Source organism: Chroicocephalus ridibundus, chromosome 1, assembly GCF_963924245.1.
Source record: "Chroicocephalus ridibundus chromosome 1, bChrRid1.1, whole genome shotgun sequence".
NCBI lineage: Eukaryota > Metazoa > Chordata > Aves > Charadriiformes > Laridae > Chroicocephalus > Chroicocephalus ridibundus.
Window position 1 is genome coordinate 149,906,111 of NC_086284.1, and position 24,803 is coordinate 149,930,913.

The 24,803-nt window shown below is 38.8% G+C and overlaps 1 protein-coding gene across 1 annotated transcript in view; it reads right to left on the reverse strand.

Moving 5' to 3' along the window:
- PIK3C2G (phosphatidylinositol-4-phosphate 3-kinase catalytic subunit type 2 gamma) overlaps positions 1 to 24,803 on the reverse strand; it is a 288,301-nt gene that overhangs the window by 177,814 nt on the left and 85,684 nt on the right. The window contains exons 5-8 of the mRNA XM_063323201.1: positions 20,912 to 21,069; positions 16,505 to 16,616; positions 9,554 to 9,656; positions 1,696 to 1,766 (exon numbers count right to left, since the gene is read on the reverse strand). Of these exons, the coding sequence (XP_063179271.1) occupies positions 1,696 to 1,766; positions 9,554 to 9,656; positions 16,505 to 16,616; positions 20,912 to 21,069 (444 nt within the window). The remainder of the gene's footprint in view (positions 1 to 1,695; positions 1,767 to 9,553; positions 9,657 to 16,504; positions 16,617 to 20,911; positions 21,070 to 24,803) is intronic.

Below are 24,803 nucleotides of genomic sequence, written 5' to 3' on the forward strand. Positions count from 1 at the left end.
CCATCTTCTATTACCTCTTCATCAGGATGAAGAATATGGTTACTCATTTGTTCCTCATATGGAAGGCATTTCATTCCTCTGGGAATCCTTGCTGCTCTTCTCTTCACTTTTTCAAGTTCTATTACATCATATTTGAAATGAGAGAAGCAGAACTCTTGGCCATATTCAAGATAAACGTACACCCTACGCTGATACTGTGGCTTAATACTGATTTTTGGTTTTTCATTTATCTCATAATAATTCCCAACATTTTTTATATCTTTTTTGCCGCTTCTGTGTGCCAAGCATTCAGAACTATTTATTATAACCCCAAGAACTCACTCCTGGTGGTAAAAGTCAACTGAGAGCCTATGATTTCATATATGAATTTAAGACCAGTTCCTGCCATCTACATTTATCTTCTCAAACTTCCATCTGCCACTTTATCACACACTCAACTCAGCATAGTAAAATCCTTCTGCACATCATCACAGGCAGCTCCTGTGCACATTATGGACAGCAAACTTTTGTCACTTATCTATCATCCCTTTTTTCCCCCTCATATAAGTTAGAAACGCAATTGAGAGGACAGGGTCTGACCACAGATCTTTCTGGGTCATCACTGCTGGAAAACGTTTTCTCCTACCTGTCAACAATCCATGGGACAAGCAGGAAACAGTGATCAAACACAATTCAAGCTTTTACTTTTTAAGTACTTAATGAACTTGTCGTTGAAGAATTTATTGCCTATGCTATCAGCTCTTCATTGCCCTGCAGTATCAGAGGAAATTTTGTGGACCATAGTTGATTTGCAGCTCAACATCTTTTATCACATATCCCCTCTGAAGACTGTCTTTGTAATGGAAAAGGCCACACACCTTACATCACAAGAAATAAAACAGTCAATAACTAGTGTGTGTATAGACTGTATGATTGGTTTGATCTCTTTATAGCAAGGACCAGAATGGAAATCTGGGCCATGCTCCTAGGAAACCAGATGGGTCCTCAGTAAGCACCAGATATTCACCTTGAACAAGTCACCACCTCTCTGTTTTCCTCCATCTGCTAAATGACAGGTGTGGCATTTACCGTTCTTGGCAAAGTACTTTATAACACATTGATGAAAAACATTACAAAAAAGTGTTAACAGCTTCTTTATCTAAGTGCATGAAACAGAACATAGTGAAAGCTGAATGAGGAATCTATCTCATTTAGTGTTTGTCCATGGTAGGTTAGCTTTCAAGTCAAATGCGTGTTGAGTGCCAAGTTAAAAACTTGTTATAGCTAGCCTCTATTAAAAAATAAAATAAAATAAAACATCACTCAACTGTGAAAACACAGGCATAATGAAAAGCAAATCTATTATTTTTACAGTATTTACTCTTAAAAATTCTCTAAAAGCAACACACACGTGAAAATTATGACTCCTTCAATCCTGGGAATTTTTGTGAAACGTGAAAGCTCTTATGAAACCTTCAATGACAAGAAAGGTGGAGAATGAGGAAAAAATACACAGATCTATAAATTACTATTGATTTTTGCTAAGCAACCGATAAGGTCTGAAAATGAGAATCTAAAACATTGAATGAATTTTCTTTCTCTTTGGTATCATTCCTTTGGGGACGGGAGTCTCAGAATTTTCCTTTGCGGATGGCAGTCTCACTATAAATATGAACAATTACAAACAGAAATACTGTTAAATACTAGTGTTCTTACTGAGTCAGTCTCCAGGCACAAGTGTCTTCTAACAGCTGATTCACACTGAACCTTCTTTGGTCATCCTCATGCTGTGGAAGAGGAGCATATAGTGAGATACAGTATTTTGATAAGAAGAATTTATGTTGGAGATATTTTCTTGGTATTTTCCAAAGTCAGCATGTTCTTTTAGGGCCTCTCCTTTCAGAGTGTTCAGGGTGTTTCAGTCTGAAATTTTATTTGGTGAATCTCCGTCATGTTACAGTGGGTTGTACCATATATAAGAGGCCAAACCAGACTGTCACAGTAGTTCCTTCTAACTACATATAGATTAAGACTATAGCCAGGCCTCAGTAAACCCTGCCTCTGCTTTCTTGTTACAGACAGCAGAAGGCACCCTTTTGCAATGGCAATATACATTGCATATACATTACAGTCATAAAGTGGAAATTAGTTTGCATCCACAACCTCTCTGCTGCTTCCTCTTCTGAAAGAGCAGAACAGAGAACATCTGTACCATCCTTTGCAACCACTCTGAAGGGACTTCTCTCAGTGAAGAGTCACAGAGATGATCAAGGCACTAAAGCATGTTTTGTATGAAGAGAGGCTGAGCTAGGACTATTCAGTCTGGAGAAGGGAAAGCTCAGGGGGAACTTTATCAATGTGTACAAATATCTCATGGGAAATAATGAAGAGAAGGGAGTCAGGCTCTTTTCAGTAGTGGTCACTGACAGGACAAGAGGCAAAGGGCAGAAATGAAAACACATGGAACCCCACCTTAACACAAGAAAAGAAAAAATACCGTGAAGGTAGTCAAACACAGAAAAAGGTTGCCCTGAAAGGTTGTGGAGTAGGTTTGAATATCTAATGAGATATTCAAAACTTTACTAGACATGGTCCTGGGCAACCTGATCCAGCTGACCCTGCTTGAGCAGGAGGACTGGACTAAATGATCCCATGAGGTCCCTTCCAGCCTAAACGATTCTGTGGTTTTACTTTGACACATTCTGCTGACCAAACCTGTTCCCATTCAGATACAGTCCTTTGTCCAGCCCCATGGATTTGTTGCCTTTGATGCCTTAAATCCTCCCACCCCATGGAGGTAGCTCAGCCCATGCTAGGCATCTACTGCCAGCTTGCAAGCACCACCATGCCATGAAAATTCTGCCCTTTTTCTGACTCCTGGTTGAGCCCATATCCCTATAACTCATAGGGAAAAGCTACTGAGAGGCTTGTGACAAGCATGACCCCAAATTCACTGGTCAAGGATTACAAAGAGAATGATACTTATGAACAGGTATAGCCCTGGGAGGGGTGTGGGGATGAGAGAGAAGAATTAAATAAGAAAACAGAAGCAGGAGAGCAGCTCAGCATATAGGCATCTAGTGGTGATTGAGCTTCTGTTTCCATAATGGCTGGGACAGCTGCCAGATGTTATTTTTCTCAGTATCTCTAGAAATGCAAATGATGCTGGGATGGACACAGCTTCGGCAACCAGGCTACAGCCTATTTATTTACATGTGTACTGATCTAAAATATTTGTTTGCTCAAAGGTGAAGCAGAGGACAGAAATTATATCTGGCCAAGGATACAGAAGAATCGGAAAGGTGACTCTATTTTAGGCTGGACTAAATCTGTTCATCTTTTACTGTTTTAATTTTAATACAATAAACAAAATGTCAAAAAAAAGAGAACTGCATAATCCAACAGTGATGAAATATGATTCATGATTCCTCCCCCCCCAACCAAATTTGAAAGAAATTCGTATTTTTCTAAAGAAAAAAAAATAAATCAGTCTTTTAGTTGCTTAGCTAAAAAAAGCCTTCTCCTAATATTTTGAATGTTAGTGAATTCAAATATTGAAAGGTTGTTCAGAATAAGGTGGTCACACTAGCAATTTTTTCTAGTTAATTGAAGTATAGTAGTGGTCTAAAGCTACCATTCCTGAGCAACTTCTGTCTCTGCTACGGTTGGATTCAGTTTAAATATGTTAATTGACACGGGAATTAATTCACACTAATTCTGCTTTAGATTGCTATGCAGAGATTTAGCAATAGCACCATTTGAGGAGCAGGATCTTGCTGAGCTAGATACATTACAGATGTTCTGTAAAGAATTCCCATCTGGAGTGCTACTATCTCTTATATCACATAGTGGCAATAAGCAAAAGATGAATTATATGAATGAAATGGAAGGGGGTGAAGGTAAGAAAAACATTCTCGTGCATTAAGCCTTGAATGTATGCGTCTTAGACCTAAGCACTAAACTCTACTTTGTCTGGGCATTTGATCTCATACAAACACCTGTGTTCCTTATCTCAGTGTATTGGCATGAGAGCGTTAAGTGTTATTACATAGGAGAAAACAAGGTTAGTGGATGCATTTAAGAGTAGATGGTCTTTTCTCAGCTGATTTCAGAATCTGTCTCTGAATCCCACTGAGTTGCTCCTACAAAAATGACTACAAGACATAAAAAACAGCTTATGGATGTCAATTTCTTGAGTGCAGCCCTAATTGTGCTACATATGGCTCTGACCTAGTAACTGCTGGTTTTGCTCACGACTCATTTCTTCTGCCCATACCATACTCTGAGGCTTGGAGCACCTGACCTCTGACAGTTATTATGCCACTTCAATGCATGCTATAGGACTGGCATAACATCTCAAGCCTTGAAAGTATTTTGTAGCACTACCGTAATCAGAAGCACACATTCCAGGTAGGAAATAGCACCAAGAACTCCATAGCTGTGTGCTGTAATACCATGATCTGATTTTGCTGCTTCTAGACAGAGCAACGGTCACTTCCATCTGGACTCAGCAGATCATATCTCCTTTTTTTATTTTATTTTTAAAGTCACCTTACCCTACAGATGAGTAGTGTACATGTTCTGCAAATCCATCCTGCATTTTCCTAATGTCACTGCGTGCTTAATTGTCACACTGCCACCTCTGGAGACCTTACAAATAGCAGAGCACATCTGAACTGAGCAATCACGGGGACAAGGCTTGAGCTACAGAACAAGACTGATAAGTGACAAACTTCCTCCTTGATCTCATAGACTGACAGGACTAGAGGACAGGGAGGGATGAACTTGGAAACAATGTGACACAGGCTGAAGGAGGGAGCCCTGAAGCTTAGAGAGAAATTAGATATGTATGATTGATAGGAACCCAGAAGCTGCTGGTGGACTAGGGCAAAAGGTGGGTATATGTGAATTATTTAGCACCTGAATGCATAACAGCAATTATTATATAGAAGGGTTGTCAAGATATGAATATGTTTCTGTGACACTAGTTAAACTACAACCTTAGTGGAGATTTCTATAAAATAACATACTCCAAAGTTCAAAATTTGGAAGGATCCTATAGATCACAGGTTAAATTCTCCTCACACGTGAGTGCAGATTAACTTGCAAAAATAAACAGTAGCTGTATATGTACATAACTGTCTGAGATAGCTGAAGAAACTTAAAAGCCTCAAAGTTTGTGCCTTTTTTTTCCCCCCCAAAAGTAAACCATTTTCACATCTTTTTATATGAACTCTGATGGAGGAAAATTTATCTTCCATAAACTGCCTCTAAGTCTGTGACTTTCAAATGCATTTTACAACCGAAGCCACACGTTTCAGAGAACGGCAACAAAAAATTGACTGTGAGCTCAGTGTAGACTACCTCAGATCCTTGAATTCAGTGTGACTGGACCAGGTTCGAGCAGACCCAAAGAGATCTGCAGAACTGGGTCCAGAGCGAAAAGAAACGCTGCAGCTTTCAATGCACCACAGTCTGTGTCTCCTCTGGTCCCGACACGTTTTGGCTGGTCCAGACAGACTTGCTGGTGCCCCTGCCTGCGAGCAGAACCTCTCCTTTCCAACACGAGTGCTCTGCCACAACCATGCCCTGGAGCTGGAGGAAAACTCTGGGTCTATGGCTTATACCAGCTCAAGAGCTGCTCATGTTCTTTGCTATTATTAGTAACCCGAAGTAACTTCACGGCCTGAAGCTTTCAGAGCCGTGTCAGCTACCATCAAGGGGTGATCAATAATTCACTTGAAGGTATCTTAAAATGTCACTCTTCCTGGTTAAACCCTATTGTAGGTTATTAATTATAGTTTCACAAATTCTTTGAGACAACAAATGTTTTCTAATGGCCTGAACACTGCTAATTTGTCTTCCAAGCTTGTTAGTTACCTGCCTGAAAGACTGCTTTTGTTTGTTTATAATCATTCTACCTGGTAATTGTAACCATTTCCAAAAAGCGATGAAATGTCAAGAGATGCTCGGTCTCTGCTCCTGGCCTCCACAGTGCATTGCAGTATATTAAACCACATTTAAATCGCAACAGAGTTGAAGGAGACTTTGAGCATATTAATAGAATATGAAGCATTTTACAGTAGCACAATTTCAAGGGATACTTAAATACGCGAAAAGGCTCCCTTCTATTTGAGGTACTACACAATCCCTCTAAAACGCCACAGAGTTTTAAATAATGGGGGAAAAAACCCCACCTTCTTATTGTGATGGACCACTGACTTTTCTCGTCTGTGATTATGCTCAGAACGTTAACGCTTACCTCATTATGCCTGGTAAAATATTAACACAATTAACACTGGTATATATGAAAATAAAAATGGTTTTGAGCTTTGAAACTTTTGAAATTTTTGAAATACCGCTTGCTGGCTGCTTTAGTCCAAAAAACACCTTTCTGGAAGCAAGTGAGGCTCTTGTTAGAAACCCGTAAGTGTTCTTTGCTGCCTCTCCACTGCAAAGAATCATGCTTTCCCCAGATAATCAGTATGTGGGGACAAATCTGGAAAAAAAAAAAAAAGAAAAAAGAAAAAAAAAGGGTCTCTTGGATAGGCAGAGCACTCCCTGGAAACGGTATCTGGATAAGGGTTTCTGCTTCTATGCTGTTCCACTCAGCATTTCTTCCTAAACACCACCCAGCCACTAGGAATTTGACACTTCTGACCACTACAACTTGTGGAGTTTGTGCTTAAGAGTTTTCTCTTAGAGCCCACCTAGGTTAAACTACAGGGTAGGACAGGTGTGTGGTCAAAACAAATCTAGCAGTCATTACTCAGTAGGCTTGTAACCTGCGTACACTGTGGCACCATTTGACAGGAGGACTACCGGATTGCCTCCATATTCATTGTCATTCCCAAAATTTCAATGTGTGGACAAAAATCTGCAAGGTGCAGAATACCCACTCCTGTCAACAGAAGCTCTTTGGCTAGATGCCATAAAACCAAGCTTCAGTATGTTTCTATATTATAAAGATAACCTTACGTTCCCTGCATAAGCCTTATTTGGAAGTTTAGTAGGAATCTAGCATCTTGAAAATTCAGGTCTTAAAAGACTTTTGTTCAAGAGTGTTAAGGCTGATAAATTTCATGTCTCAAAAAAACAAAATCAAATTAAAGGTCACCCACTGGCTGAAAGACCTGTGATTCCATGTAAAACCCCAGGCTAAATTTCTTGCTTGTAATTGCTCAGTTCCATACAATTCCCGAATACTTCATTACAGAATGCCAGCTTCCCACAAAAGGAAAGGAAGCGAGTATTCACCTTAAAAAATATGTTTTTCAGCTGAATTCACAAAATAATTTTGAACTTTTAGTTATTGGTCAAAGTTCATAAGCTGTCTGGTTTAAAAAAAAAATTAGTTGCACATTACTTATAAGTATCCACTTATATTGGTTATTAAGCATAATAACAAAATAATAGTAATTTGCATGTACAGACAGATATTTTTAACTATGCATCCTGATTTCAACAGTGTTATGTAAGGTAAGCAAGAATCATGAAGGCAGTCTCCAGATGGCATTGGTGTAGAGTTTTGCTTCCTTAGCACACAAACAAGCTTTTAAGGCTTCAGAGATCATTAAGTTCCAAAGTATATAATTTTGAAGATCTATACTAATAGCAAATTTATATACAGCAAATAGGTCATTTTCTCAATACTTTATCTTCAAACAGACAAAGTAACTTGTAGAGAATCAATCATTGGCTTGGAAGTTTGAAGAGGAGATTGTTAGGAAGCTGTTTGAGGCTCCCTCTTTTCAGTATATGCATGTAAAAAACACCTTCACCACATGCTATATGCATGCAAGTATCAAAACACATTCGTATCAAACTTCTAATTCATGTCATTGATTTCTCACTCCAGTAGAAGGGTCAATAATATATTATTACATTTAAAAGATGCTGACCTAAAAAAGGTAAATAATTTTTCCACCATTACACATACTTATATGTGCCCATAATTATATCTAATCACCAACACTCCACTCTTCTGAAGCCCGTCTTTGGCAGCACTATATGGAAAAATCAAGTTTTCCATCTCGTAACACAGGATGTCTTGTCACAGATCTAACACCAGAAAGGACTATGATAACCATCTAATCTCTGTTTAATGCAGACAATGGAAATCACATGGTGATTCATGCCTTGATCCCAACAACTTGTAGTTATTACAACAATTATAAATTATAACAAGGTACCACAGATACTTTCATAAGACAAAACTCGTTCCAATGGTCACTAGACATGTTCTTTTTGCTGCTGTGATATGGCGATGGGGTGAGAAAGGACACGTGAGATGGGCACTTGCTCACCCCCTTCTGAATGTATATTCAAACATCAACTTATTTTCTCTAGACTGAGAGCAAGCAGTTTGCAATTTATTGATCTGAATAATTTTTGAAGTGACCTGGTGATGAAAGCTTCCATGTTTCCTAATTCACTTTCATTTGGATGATGCTATACCAAGAAGAATCAATAATTTTCAAAAAATAAATAATTAAGTGAATAATATTGTCAGTGAAGAATAATTTAGGCCAGAATTATACATATCAGCACTAATTATTCTGCTTTTATCTATAAACTAGCTAAAAATGTTAAATATATATATATATATATATATATATATATATATTTGGCTTCATTATTGTCCTTTTTAAAGGCTCCAGGTAACATTGTACTAAACTTGATGTTTCACATGGCAACACATAACAGAAATGAAAAGAAAGCCCCTACCCTTTTTTTGTTAAAAATCTGCCATCTGACCCGTATATTGACAGACTCCGGCTGCCAGCATACTTATGCAAAGCGGGTAATTAGTACTATCTGTGAACAGAGTCAACACACTGCCAGTGAACACTGCCCACAACAAAGCTTCTACTGTACTGTAAACTTTGGGTTGGATGTAATTCAAGGTGGTCCACTGGGAATAAAGCTCACATTTAACAGCATAGGTCAGCGTCATTAAAGCTCAGTAATCCACTGCAAAGTTGCTTAAACTCACATAATCTGAATCGGAATCTCCCTGGATGTAAGATGATGATAAACCCAGGTTTCCTATATGGACTACATGTCCTTACAGACATTTCTGCATGTCTACATACGAGCATATATACACACACACAAGTATGCATCACACATTCACAAACACACCGACTGTGATTCTGGCTTTTATCAGCCTACCCCGGTTTTCAGTGATAATGGCAAGAATCCAGATGCAATTCATTTTGCACAGTACTTCGAGTGGTTTTTCCTTTGTTATATTTCAAAACATAGAACGTCCAATCAAAAATAAGAATTCTTTGACCACCTGAAATAAATAGCATTAAATTCTGACAAAACTGATTTTTTTCTAAAAAGGTAACCTTTAGTCTTTTTCAGTTGTGTGCTCTCTACAGTAACTCGCTAGATACAAGTACAGGAGCAGTATGTTTCTATGGGAATTCAGCAATAATAGATGCATTCTCAGGAAAGCAAATAATCTCTCTTTGATTATTACTGCAGGTTGCTACATGGAAGGATTGGTGGAATTTTATTCCTTCAGGGATGCTGAAAGGAAGAGGAAGAAAAAAAGACAACATACCGTTCGAGACAAACTTTGCTTCAAATTACTAGTCTTGTGTAGTCGAAGCTGAATGCAGGTGGTTGCCTTGCGAAGACTTTCATGGCTGCCCAAAGTATGATTACTGCAGTTTGGGGGAAAGGAGAAAAAAAAACAAACCACAAACGAATGGTTATCTCTGCTTGCCACGTCCTTCTTTTTTTTCCCTCTCCTCCTAAAAGGAGAATTAAATTCTAAGCGTAAAGCAGATTGAATCATATAAAACCTGTAGTTGGCACTTACTTCCATGAAAACTGATGGGGTTCAGTTCTGGCATATTTTGTGGTGAAATAATTTAAGAATAATTGCTTAGTTGTATATTTGACCATTAAGTTCTGTAACAGAACAAGAATGACACAGAGAAAGAATATCCTAAACAAACTGCACGTGAGATTACTCATGCATGTTCTTCAAACCCAAATTAATGAAATGTATACAAAGTATCTTGGTTATGAATGCACCGCTGTGGAATGACTTGTAGTGTTTAATACCCAACCTGAACATCAAATATTAACTACAGGTTTGAAAATCACGTACATTAAGATAGCTGGCCTTGATTCTCGAAGAAATCAAAGTTCTCATGCTGTGCAGCTCACACAGAGACGGTACAAGAAGCTGTGAGTCAGTCTTTCTCCTTCTCTAATCATATGCAGCTAAGGTCAGATGCAGAGCTCAACTCACTCAGATAGAGTGGTTCCTACAAACTACTCTGCTGGTCAAGGATGCTCTAGCACCCCATGAGAGGGGAATTCCTTATTGTTATTTGCCTCTTCAGAGTAGCTTCTAGTCCACTTATTGCTCTTGGCAACTTCATCCAAGTTTATCAGCCTTAGTTTATCACTCTTAAAATTGCTTGGAACAAAGATAACTTCAGTGTTTCCCTTCCACTTCCCTTTTAATCAGGTGGAATAATGCAAAAAATATTTCAGAGTTAAGGCAACCATGTTTTCACATTTTAAAAAATCCTTTAGGATTAACGGGTACGAAAAATGACACTGATTTTTGCAAAGGCAAACTCATAACCAACACAAGTTAATATGCATCATCAGGTACAACTCTAGTACATGTTCAATCAGATTCATGTTGCTTTTTTTCAAGACTCCAGCCACAGAAGCACCAAAAGGAACAATCCATATTTATATGGATTTACAGCATGGTCAATTGTCTCAGAACTCCCTGGGCCTGAAGGAAAGATGATTCTTTTCTGGCCTGTCAAGTGCCACGGAAAACTCGGAATTCAGATGTAAACTGTGTTTCTTTTTACCAAAAAAGACCTTTTGATGGAATGTCTGAATAAAACTGGCTGGATTTAGTTCCAAAAAACCCACTCACCCTATGAATAAATCATGGAAAGCATGACTTAGGAAAGAGACTCATATCTCACGAGGCAGCAGAAGTCCCCAGCACAAATGAATGGTTAAACTTAAATGAGTGTGCTGTACATAATTGCCATTCAGCACAGTTACAGGGAATTCATATATCTTGTAAATGTTCTGCACCTACACTGCACTGTAGTTAAGTAAAATACATACTCTCCATTAGAGGTCACAAAAGGTGTAAGTGTAGATATAGGATTTTTTTTTTTTTTTTTAAATACAGGTCACAGAGGAGAAACCCATTTCCATCTGACATAACACATACCTAAAGCAAGGTCCTCTGATAGCACTTCCATACATTTGCAAAATTCCCTGATTTTAAGAGCATAAAGTACAGCTGTAAGAGTGAGGGAAGTTAACACCAACACAATGAAATACCTGTACTGGTGGAAAGCACATCACTGTTATGCCTCAACCCTTCTCAAATCCCTTTACAAGCAAAAGTCCAAGTGACCGATTCCTGGTTCCTCAGACTGTACCAATGCACAGATTCTCTTCTGCTGCTCCTCAGCTCAGGTCTGTGTTGTGCCTACCCATGGCTTTCTTGAAACTTCTTTCTCTCTTCATTTCACCTAACCATGTCTGCCCCATGACTCTGATGATGAACTCTCCCGTGATCCTTGCACCTTTTAGAACTGAATCACACCTGGTTTTTACCTTTTACCCCACCATTATTCCTGCTCTTTCCATTCTGCCTTACCTTCAACCTTAGGACAGACATGGTAACAAGAAAATTACAAAGAAACACATCTGTGAGTCCTGAGTCATTTTTTCCTGATTCCTCCAGTACACAGATTCTTATTGGAATGCCGACATTAAACCAAGCCAATGACAGAATTTGGTATAGCTATAGCAATACAGCGGAGTGTTCTCCTAGTGTAAATTGGTATAGCTATACCCTCCTCTGTAGTTACAATTTTTTTACCACAGACGTATAAAAACTATCTTTTGCAATTATTCCATGTTATCATGCTTTCAGGCAAAACAAGCTACACCAACAGAAGTTGAATTTTGTGGTCGTAACTACATTTACTCTAGTGGTTTGTGTTAGCTCTGCTCTGTCAGGCAGATACTATACATGATCAAACCCTTTATTGACATAGCAATGCTGCCTGAAACACTGCAGTCAGAAGTATTGGCGATACAGTTGACTTCATGAGTGGATTTTGTTTGCACAAATATGAAGAGAAAAGTTTTGACAGGTATTGTGACGCGAGAGACTAGACAAAATGGATTAACGCCTCAGTAAAATAATGTGGAAGCCCGGTCTAGATGAAAAGTAAACTACAAGAAACAGAAGTGTATCTGCCATAGATTGACAGACTACCTTTTAGCCGCACCCCAGGCTGTAACACACTATGCAGATCTGCTACTATACCTGTGCTATTAAGAAAGAAGTAATGTAGCCCCCTTTGGAGGACAGCACGATTACTAGTAACCGGTTTACAGTGCTCTGAGCTCTGTAAAGGAAACACAAATAAAAATGCTACAACATTATGAACTCAACAGTTTTCCCCCCTATTTTTTTTACGGGAATTGCTACATGGATAATACAGCTTTGATGAGAACACCATGACAAAAGACATAAAGCAAAAGGCAGTCTTTGTTTTTCAGAGACATGGTAATGAACTGGTCAAAGTGACGTGAATTGCCTGTGGTCTCACAATATATCAGAAGCAGAGAAAGGGAAAATCCCTCACTCTCTTGAGACTCCCTCACCACTAGATGATTTTGCTTCCCCACAGCAAGGTTCTCTCATGTGCTATAAGCGCCAAATCCTAATACAGTTCAATCAGACTTTTTTTTTTTTTTAAAAAGGACTCAGCTGAGCAGTGTCTCTGAATGAGAAACTTAATCTGCACTGACAAGAGAAAATGAAGTTTATTTTTTACAAAGAACATATTCATCCAAAAGGTGCTTGCTTCTTATGATCCCAATCTGCATGAGTATAAATTTGCCCAGGGTATAATTAATAGCTTAAACTTCACTTTGAGTGAAAACCAATTCTTATTTAGGTCTCAATTCTCAGAGAACAGAATTAGTAAGGCAAAAAAATGTCATCAATAAGGTCACAGGCAAGCATATGAGCAGAAATTATAAGTATTTAGACTTTTCCATTCCACACCCCTGCTCACTACATTGGCTAAACTGCAAAGCAATAAGGTAACTGTGCAAATTACACTATGGTAGAGTATGGACAGAATTAAAAATACATATGAAGAGATCCTTTAAAAATCCGATGCCTTCAAAAAAAAAAAAAAAGCATGTTTGGAAATAAAGCTTATAAATATTCTTGGACTACACTCCTTTGCTGGTCTGCATTACTGCAACCTCTTGCTAGCAGACAGATCAATAAAAAAATAAATTAAAAAAATTAAAATAAAAAAGAATGCACCATATTCTTATATACACTTATGTGTTTTGTTTTAGGCATTTCAGGATGCCCTGAGTTTGTGGCCTGTAGTTCTAAAGACAAAAAAGTCTAAATGGAGGATTGATTAATTTCTGTCACATGAGGAGGACTGGTTTTGGCTTGCTGCTGGCATTGAGAGCTAGGAGTTATTTGACACAAGCTGCTTAGACACGATTTAATTTATTTTTATATAACTTCTTTCATGAAGGTCATCATAAAAATCATTTTTAGGGACATCCATTCTAAATCTAAGGAAAGATGGGAAACTGTGAGGGCAAGATTTAAAGGTAATATAGAAGGTTTGGATGACGGGATGATAAAGCAAAGGATTTTCAGGAACAGATGGCCCTCCAAGAAATAAAAGATGATCATGAACAGAACAAGCGCAAGGGAGTGGAGAGCACACCCACAGCTGGAAAACCCAGAGAAGGAGGGTCCGTGGATACGTATGAAAATCAGAAACTTCCACGAATAGTGGTAAAAATTGATGACATAAATATGGGTTTTAACTCCTTTTCTTTCAAGGAGTCTCTGTCTTTCAGACAGGGTTCTGCCTCCAGATGCACTTACAATGAACATCTAAAAAAGGAACTGCAGCAAATAACTGGGAAAGTAACTAACGTACACCTTACAATGACAGAGGGGGCAGGGACGAGGTGGCAATGAATCCTGACAGCTTCCACAGGCACTATAAGAAAAAACTTGAGAGAAAAGGAAATGTAGGAAGAAAAAGAAAGCCTGCAGGTTGAGACAAGGACAGGATTCCTGATCAGTAAACAAAATGAGATCCCAGGTAAGTATTTCACAGATGGCTCTATTAGTTATGCTCTGACCTCCAGCCTATACGCAGCCTTCTGGTTTGTTTTTTTTTTTTTCTTTTTTAATTTGAATATTTGAAATCTGATATTCTACTTGTGAGTCAGATAGGATGTGTGCTCAAGGATATCTCCATAGGAAGGGAATAATGGATGATGAAATCTTGTGGTGCTGAGTGTAATGGTCATTAGCACAGTGTTTCTTTCCCCATCTCATACAAAGCTAAATGGATTCCAGAAACCATCAAGTCTTTGAGGTGCTTCTGCAGGAGGCAGGATGAAGTGCTCATTAATACAGTCCAATATAATAGTAAATGAAAGCTTTTGACAAATCGTCACAAAGTTGTCTGGTTCACTAAACCACTCTGGTCTGAGAACAATTCATCATGTCACCGTTTTGGCTTCACTTTAAATTTTTCTGGATTACAATAAAGCAGGAGCATCAAAGTATTTATTCCCTCTGCTGTCTCATAACTTGGGGAACTTCTACTGGAATTTATCCCTGAACAATTTCCAAATACTCTTCTGGGGAAGAACTCTGCACAAGTACATCAAATCACTCTGTTAGCAACATCACGAGGAAACCAATTTGCACTAAAAGATAGCCCAAACATAGGAAAAATTTTACCCTGAGGCAACTCCACAGGCCGTGTTAAGCTACCCAGGGGATCACTATGGTCTGGGGTTTTAAATTTCAGATACAGGACTCTGATGAGGAGGTAGAAGAAAGGGAGCTCAAAGTACGCCACAGTATAGAATTACAAGCTGCCGAGGCCAGAAGTGCAGCTCAGTGCTTTCTGCATGACAGTGAAGGAGCAAAGCAAAAAAGCTGAGAACATTATTGACCTTGTTTCACTGCTAATGAGACGTGCAGAGATTCTGCAAGTGCAGGAATTTAAACAGTCCACTATTGACGCGTTCTTCTCAACAGTGAGAATAAAACTGTTTAGAACATACTGTACACTGTGCTGAAATGCACTGAGCTCACCCTCCATACAATGACTCATTATTTCCATTTTCTTTAGCAATTAGTTTGAAATGAGAAGAGAGTCTTGAAAATAAAATGAAAAAAAAAAAAAAAAAAAAAAAGCCCTGGCCTTCTTATGTAATTAACGGATCTATGTATGACCTGATTCTCTGCTCGGTGGCTCTAGCGCTGCAATGCTTCACAGTGCTCTGCTGTACCAGCTCCTGCTTTACGGAGATTTGAAGAAGTGAAGAGTGGGCTTAGAAACGCTGAAGTCTCCATCTTTAGTTGCAAAGCATAATTCACCATAAACATCTGAATATTTGACCTGTGTACCTGTGTAAGAGCAGAAGTGTCCAAGCTGGATAGAGAGCAGAGCTAATTTACACAGCGTGACACTTGCTCTCACAACTACATTACTTCCATTAATCATTGACTTGCTCTGGGCTAGTTCAGGTAATCTTTACGCTATGCTACAAATATGACTGCTGCTAAAAATTTCCCTTTCAATTATAGATGTATACCATTTTATCTAACACTTATCTAACAGATGAGCTGATCCCTGCAGTGCCAGCTTAACACGTTACCACAGAGAACTGCCAACTTCTCCCCTTCTGCTGAAAGTCACCGTCCCTACAGCACCGCTGACAACAAGCGTCTGCACTTTAGCTGCTTCAACACAAAATCTGCTCACTTATGCTCACAGCTGAATTTAAGCTGCCAGAGGGCAAGAAACAACTAGCTGAGTCCAGTAGTGCTTTCAACCTCCACGTTTATTTGAATGAACGCAGATCAGAGCACTTACTTCCTTACTTGTAGACTACATACATTCAGAAAGACTTGTTTGTATGTATAATGTGTTTTACTTCAACTTGCAGTCGGCACCATGGTGCTGACTTCATTTACTTTACTAGTTGCAACTGGATATGAAGAAAAATCACCTGCTATGCAGCTGTATAATACTGTTTTTCTCTTCCCTTTTGTGATTTTCCCTTTTGAGGATATGCATACCCCCCTCATACTTATAACACTCCTATGAGATACTGGAAGTAGCAACGTCCTTGTATTACGGATGAGAAAGTACACAAAGGCAATGGAGTTAAACAAATTATTCAAGGTTCCAAAAAGCTTATATGAAGGAGCCAGAATTTGAATCCTTGCACTAGAGCACACCATCACCTCTGTAGAACCTAGGTACCACAATGTTCTGGGAGTTTCAGAAACTATACATTAAGTGTTTGGAACATAATACTCTAACTCTCCCTGTGGTTCTGTTTACATGGCATGTAAGCAGAGTGCATTAAATGCACAGCTTATATTACACAAGGCATACTCAATACTGTCTCTTCATGAGATACTTACTTTTGTAAGAATTCATCAGACCCGCAAACACTTAGAAGACATTCCTCCTGGACTGGGTATTGATTTGTGCAATGGAGGATCTCTACAATTAAGTCATGAGTGATACAGCCAGCTGTAGATAAAGAAAGCAAGAAAAATTAATAGTAGCTTACTAGAGAATTCCAGGCTAGATACTTGAGCAAAGAAAATAAGAATTTCTTTGTAATTCCTAACTTCTGCTGCAGACTAGCTCCATCAAGAGGAATTAGATCAAGCCACACCTGATTATTTTTTGTTTTCATTTTGCTTCAAATACTCTACAACAAGTCACAGAATCTTCGTCCATTTAGAGGAAATTATCAATTTGTTAGGGAGCTGGAATGAAGACCTGAGCAACTTTCCCAAGCAAATAGGAACAAACAAATGGCAACTTGATTTTTTTTTTCTCCTTTTCCTGATGAATATCTTGGTACATTTCCAATGTGCAAACATGACTTGATGCAAAACTTGACTCTGACACAAGAAGGCTCCGGAATTTTACTTGCTATTGTTTCTCCTGTGCACACCTTTTTAGCCATAACCAAGAAGTAAATTAATGATCATATGCATTTTATATACATATTTATTTATTTATGCAATATTTATGTAATATATTATATTATTTAATATAACATATAGTCAGAAATACATTAGCATTTTAAGAATTTTCTCCAGTGCTACTTCCTCTCTGCCCATTTTTGAAGAACTGATCAAAAAAAGGAAAAAAATAGCTGCATAATCTGGCAGTCAAATTACAAACATGTCTGATGAGTTTAGTCTTTACAGGTATGCAGAGCATGCTGCACCAGCACTGATGCCACAAGTTTGAGATACCTCTCTCTAGCAGAAAAAGATCTGACTCTTCAGTGAAAAGTCTTCATGTAACGTACTGAGATGGTTTTACAATGCAAAATAAAGTCTGGACATCCTCCACAACTCTCAGGCAATCTCACTGTCTGTAGCTGAAAACAGAAAAGCCAAAGTAGATTTTCCTTTCAGTTGTTCATTCATGGTTTTTTTTTTATTGCTCCAATATTAGAGGCTGTAAGAGCTCTTACTAGAAACTGTAAGTGAACGCTTTGGTATAAAAATGCAAACTACCTGCAGTCAAATACAAATCCCCAGAAACTAAACTCATAACCCAGACTTGTGTGTTGACTAATTTACACTGGTCCAGGTTCAGACAACTGGTTCAAACTGAGCCTAACCAAACAATCACATTTAATGGTGCTCTGAATTACCCAGTCATTGACATCAGCCAATTCATACCGGCAAATCTGTCTCAGAGTTGCTCTGCTACTATTTTAGAACGACCCAAGAAATACGAGATCATTTTTGCAGGGAAGTCTAAGGGAATCTGATACCAAAAAACCTTCAGAAAACATCTGACATTTCTAGGGAAGGGGTCTGCGACAAAAACAAAGCTGAAATAAACCATAGTTGGTTACCATAGCTAGCATGGTTTTTTGCTTTAGTTTGGTTTTCTCCGGGGGAGGCGGGGGGCGGGGGAAGAAATGCATCAATGGATTCAAAAGTTCCTTCCAAAAATTTTCGTTTTCTTTGCAATTGCTCAGAAAGCCACTTCAATTAAACTTCTTCTACCAGTTTTACTAGTTTTAAACATCTAGCCCTTTGACAACTCGCTGCTTTAAGCAAGTCGTCATAGCTCGTTTGAAATGTAAACTGCAGTTCCTGTTTGCTAAATTTATACCCACCAAAAAAAGAAGAATGGCACAGAATCTTGAATTATAATTGTAACGTGCTTTTTTCAGGTCATTCATTGCAAAAAATCTGAAACTTGCTAGTATTGTTCATTTGCACTCAGTAGACCCATTTTCCTTTCCTTACTCTGCCAAGTGTTTTTTGCATGACTGAACAATTCTTTATATTAGATGGGTCAAAAAAGTGTACCCCCTCCCCCCACTCTAACTATATCTTATTCTTTACTTAGTCTGCAAGCAAGTTTAGAATAGGGACTGTCTTATATTCGCTTCAGTTTTAGCTGTACTTTCTAAAGCTATTTTGTAAGTTAAGCAGACTGAAGATCGAACAATCTGTAGGATAAATGCTATATGATAAAGCATTTGCCAGTAGTTAAGACTTGCATTACAGGGAACTTCAGTGTAGATCCCTTGCTTAGCTAACAGAAGCACTGGAAATACTACCTTCTGGTCCAAGATGGAGTGATTACATCATTGGACAAGGGAAGAGCTACGGATGTTGTCCATGTGGCCTGCTGTAAGGCCTTTGACATGGTCCCCCACGAGATCCTTCTCTCTAAATTAGAGATAGGTGGATTTGATGGATAAACCGTTCAGTGGATAAGGAACTGGTTGGATGGTTGCAGCCAGAGGGCTGCAATGGCTCAACATCTAGATGGAGACCAACAAGTGTTGTCCCTCGGGGTCCATATTGGGACCAGTACTGTTTAATACCTTTATCAGTGACATAGACAGTGGGATTGAGTGCACCCTCAGCAAGTTTGCAGATGACACCAAGCTGAGTGATGTATTTGACATGCCTGGGTGGTGGGATGCCATCCAGAGGGACCTGGACAAGCTCAAGAAGTGGGCCTGTGTCAACCTCATGAGGTTCAACAATGACAACTGCAGGGTCCTGCAGCCGGGTCAGGCAACCCCTGGTATTAATACAGGCTGGGGGATGAAGGGATTTAGAGTAGCCTGAGGAGAAGGACTTGGAGGTACTAGTGGATGAAAAGCTGGACACGAGCCGACAATGTGCACGCACAGCCTTGCAAGCCAACCCTATCCTGGGCTGCATCAAAAGAAGCACGGCCAGCAGGTCGAGGGAGGTGATTCGCCCCCTCTGCTCCATCTCGTGAAACCCCACCTGGAATACTGTGTCCAGCTCTGGAGCCCTCAAGCCCTGGAAAAACATGGATCTTTTGGAGCAGGTCCAAAGGATGGCCACAAAAATGACCAGAAGAATGGAACACCTCTCCTACGAGCACAGGCTGAGTTGGAGTTTTTCAGTCTGGAGAAGAGAAGGCTCCAGGGAGACCTGGTTGTGGCTTTTAAGTACTTAAAAGGGTCTTACAAGAAAGATGGGGACAAACTTTTTAGCAGAACCTGCTGCAATAGGACGAGGGGTAATGTCTCTAAACTAAAAAGGGTAGATCTAGACTAGATATAAGGAAGAAAGTTTTTACAGTGAGGGTGGTGAAACACTGGAACATGTTGCCCAGAGAGGTGGCAGATGCCCCATCCCTAGAAACATTCAAGTTCAGGTTGGACAGGGCTCTGAACAATCTGATCTAGTTGAAGATGTCCCTGCTTATTGCAGAGTGGTTGGACTAGATGACCTTTAAAGGTCCCTTCCAACCCAAACTATTCTATGATTCTACCTTTAGCCCTTTCTCTCATGGAATCCACAGAATATTGGTTCTAGATGATATAACCTAACACTTTCCTAGGCTTTCCAGTAACTATGTAGATGCTCCCAAATCAAGCAACCAATCTTGTATGAATGAATGTGTAAGTCTTGGCTACCTTATTTATGAAGATTTTTATTTTTTGTTAAATATATGTTGACTGACATTCTGTAGATCTTTGGATTTTCAGTTTTCAACCTGTCCAACAAACTAATACTCAGCCTATTACAGCCCAATAATTCCTTGAGAACTGAAGAAATTATTTATTAAATAATAATAAAAAAAAGACTATCACTTAATGAAGCAGCACAAGAAGAGAGGGGGAAGAAGATTTAATTTATTTAATTTTTGCATATGTGGTTTAAGAAGTAAAAATTACCAGGTCTGGAATCAAAAATTCTCCCATTCGCCGCAGATGAAGTGGTAGAAGATGCACAAGAGTAGTGTCAGATTGTAACACTCACAAGTGACAGAATAATTTCAGTTGGGAAGGACCTGAGTAGGTCCATCTAGTCCAGACTCCTACCCAAAGGAGAGTCAACAGTGAATTCAGACCAGCTTGTTCAGGGTTTTATACTGTAAGACCTTAAAAACAGAATTCCAAGGATGGAAACTCTATGACCTCTGTGGGAAAACTCTTACAATTCCTAATTATTCTCCCTTTCTTGCCACCCACTTGGAATTTCTCCTTTCATTTTATAACCAACATATACTTTCCTTGACCTATACTTAACCTCGGGTGCTGAGGAGTTTTAGTGACAGCAGACTCTTAAGTCTTGGATTCAGAAACAGAATCAAGGCTGTGAGAAGTTCCACGACTACATGGGGACTATCCCTACACTTTAAGTTAGGCACAAGCTTAAATTTCTTCTGGATCAAAGTCACTCAAGACTCAGATAAGACTTGCTCTCCAAGTATCTTTCCAGATAACAAATGTATTTCGTTATCATCTCCATGGAACTGAATTGTGGAAGGATATGGATACTTCATTCACTTACCATGCTGCGTAAGAAGCAGAGGATATGGTGAAGAATCTGTCCAAACACTAATTCTGAATTTTGATTCACCAAGGATATGGTCCGGGAACCTTGCTGCGACACTCCAGATTTTCCCAGTATTTGTCTTCAAGTCAAAAGCAGGGTAGGCATTTCTTATTCTGAAAAGAACATGTGATGAAATGATCTCTAAACAGGTATGCATTTCAGCTCTCTTGTAAGATCAAAACAAAAATTCTACAAGACGCCTATAATAATAGTACATATAGAGCTGTTAGGAATAAAATTTTGTGCAGAGGGGAAGATGGTAGCAACTGAAACTTTGTCTTCATAGTGAGATAACAACATATCACATAGCACACATATAACTACTTCTTTTACTTAATAGGAAAACCATCAGTAAAATCCTCATGAACTTCACAGAATCACTACTGACCTTAGCCTCAGTGAAGCCAAAAGGAGTTTAAACACAGACTTCAGTGTACACTGGGCGCAGTAGAAATGAGGTTGCTCAAATATGTGCTTAAATAACAGAGTTTTAACATAAAACTAACCAAGAGCACATGCACAGACATCTGCGACCAGGACAGCTGATCAAAATGAATACAGGAACATGCTTTCTATGCAAAATCTTAAGAAGTCCCTATTTTCACAGTGCTCTAGAATCCAATCTGAAATCCTCATTACTAAAACCCTGGGTATTTATGTAAATATCTGTAGAGAGCGATACCTGTACAGTCATTGAGTCCCTCTGATATACCATTACCTATAAAATATATTGCCCATCCTGCTTCCAATTACCAGAGACTTGCAGAAACTAATTCCTCCTGAGGTACCATTTCCTAATGAACACTGGTCACAGGTATTATGTCTGTCATCTGAGATTAAACTTGCTTTTTAAGCAAATACACTTTGCAGCTGCAGGTAAGGGTACACATTGTACCAGCTGAAGCTTTACATTTCACTAATTGTCCTGAATATTTTAGTAGCTAAACTCAGACATCCTGTACTAAGCATACTGCATTCTTTTTTTGTTTGTTAGTTCAAGCAGCATTTTGTAGCTTCTGAGTTGGCAGCAATTTATACCATCTCTGATTACAGAGAGCCATAGTTCTCTTGCATGAAGTTCTTCATTACCATGTTACCTCCTGCCTCAGGGCTGCCGCCCAAGTCTCTTAAACAACAGTATGAACTACTTTTTTATGCCATATATTTCTATAGCACGAAAAGGAAAAAAAGAAGCCTAGGCTTCCAAAATTAATAATCCAATGAAGCAGACCAATTCTTATAATGAAAAGCCAGGAGGCACGATGTTTCAGTGGGGTAGAAGGAAATAAGGCTTGACAATACCTCCAGTACGAGATAGATTTATACTTACAGTAAAAAAATCATACTACAGAGGTTGCTTTGGTGACCTATGTAGTTGATGTCAGTCTATTTTCTCTGCGAGCAAGGTACACATAAAGCTTTCCCCTATCACTAAATTCACTCTTGCAACCTGTTTCTGTAAGAAGGCCAAAGACTGAATAAGACTGGAAACTTTGCTACCCTATTCTCCAGCATCAAGTTAATGGGTTATGTACACACAAGGGGCATGAATCACCTCCTCAACTTACTGACAGTCGTTTCAAAACTAAGCGATCTTCATCTCCCTCCCTACCCCCACACTATCTATATTTTAGGATAATGTGGGGACAGAAATTTACTTTTTATGCTTTTCAGATAAAAATGCACTCAGTTCCAGAAAGCGTTGCTCATTTATGGCCATCTCTTGTTTTCATATATTTAAAGGGCTTCTGGCCTGAGCAGGTGGGCGAAACATGCCCATCACAAAATTTTGAAAGGTTACGTCTTCCAAGGCATAACTGAATTACTACACAAGCACTACATGACAAAAGTCTTGCGCTACTTGTTTTCTGAGCTGCCACAACTCTGCACGTGCAGAAAGTACTAACATTTATAAGGATTTGCTATGTCACAGCATTTCACAATGCTATGTATTTCTCTGTGGTGCAGAGCACAGCCTTGAAGTCAGTCAGAGGCGGAGTAACTCTGCATTTTGCAGCATTGAACCCTGAGACTATCAGCTTGGCATCTTCTGGTATCAAACTCGCTTTAGGATGTATTCTGAAGCCACCCACAGATGAACATTCTCTATAGCTATGTCCATAACTGTAGAAGTAACCTGATAAAGGGATTTTGAAAACTGCTTTACAGTTGTGTACAATGAAATGTTTCAATTATAGATCGCTACCTGTACAAATATGACCTAGAAAAAACATGATGGGTTTCTATTTGAGCTACATGCTGCAGGTGCAAGTCTGCATGACACAGAGTTTGAATTATACATCTTGCCTCTGATGTATGAAACTGCCAGTTATTGAGATTCTTTGGGGACTGGAAGGATGCTCATTTGGCAAGACTGAATATGTTAGTTATTTGCAAATTTATGACAAGTTTCAGTCTTTTTTTTTTTTTTCTGTGACATTTTGTCCTAAGAATGCTTTCTCATTTATTTGACAGAAGAAAAGCAAAGGCTGTTCTTATTTTCTTTTTAAGAGTATTTGCTAGTGATGCACACTAGAAAAGTTACTGCAAAACAGGAATGGCACAGTTCTATTAATCCTTTTAGCCCTGTAAATAAACTCATTTATTCACAAAAAAAAAAAATCAATAGAAAGCTTTTCCTATAATTAAAGTGCAAAGTTAAATGTAGAATGTTTGGACATTAAAAAAATCTGAATATCTGAGAGGAAAACCTGTCATGTGGAATGTGCCTTCATACATCTGATGTTAGTAGAATTGGGTTGCGGTTCAGACTGATGAACTGTGGAAAAAAAGAGAACTGAGACGTATGTGAATGAGTATGTTTCGAACCTGACCATCCACCCCGTATGAATATGTAATATATTCACTCTTAATTTCAGGGCAAAATCAAACTGGATTTTTATTATTTTTTTTTCTTTAGAGAAGCAGGCTTGGCTGACCTTTAATACAGTCAATTCATTAAAATCTAATTTAAAAAAAAAAAAAGCAACATTCTATTTTCCGACTACTTTTCTGGGGGAAAAAGCATGCATTTGTGCTAACAACTTGATAGTGCGATCAGTGAATATCTACAAAGGAAAATGAATCTGCACAGATGGTCTAAAAACTTGTATGTCTTCATGCTCTTGGATTTCGACACGATTTCCTTTTCTGAAGAAGATTAAGAAAGAAAAAGTTTATCCCATTAAGCCATGCTATTAACTCTAACTGTAAACAATAATTAAAGGAGTTTTTATCTCTTGCTAAGTCTCACTTTTCATCACGACAGTATGTAGTAATTCTGTTTTCAGTCAGTCAGTTCCTCCACTTCTTTTTTCATGCTCTGAGCTACGCAGACACTAATGTTGTCCAAGACAATGGCAGAAAAATGGATCTTAAGTTTCACATACCACAAACCATCAACACTGAAGAGTTCAATGTACTTATCACTGATAAATGAGAGAGCTAAGGGAGAAAATATTTTTGGAATTAATGCTCCTTTGTGGATTTTAATCTTTAAACCAAAATAAGGAGCGTTTCCATATTTAAGCAGATACTGGAATTATGGCATTGTTCAGGGTGTGGTGGGTTCACCTTGGCTGGATGTCAGGTGCCCACTAAGCCATTCTATCACTCCCCTCCTGAGCAGGACAATGTGTGGGTAGAAAATAAGATGGAAAAAAACCCTCATAAGTCAAGATAAAGGTAGTTTAATAAAAGAAAAAGCTATGCATGGAAGCAAAGGAGAACAAAAGATTTATTCTCTACTTCTCATCAGCAGGTGATGTCCAGCCACTTCCTGGGAAGCAGGGCTTCAGGACACACAGTGGCTGCTTCAGAAGACATACATCGTAATAATGAATGCTCC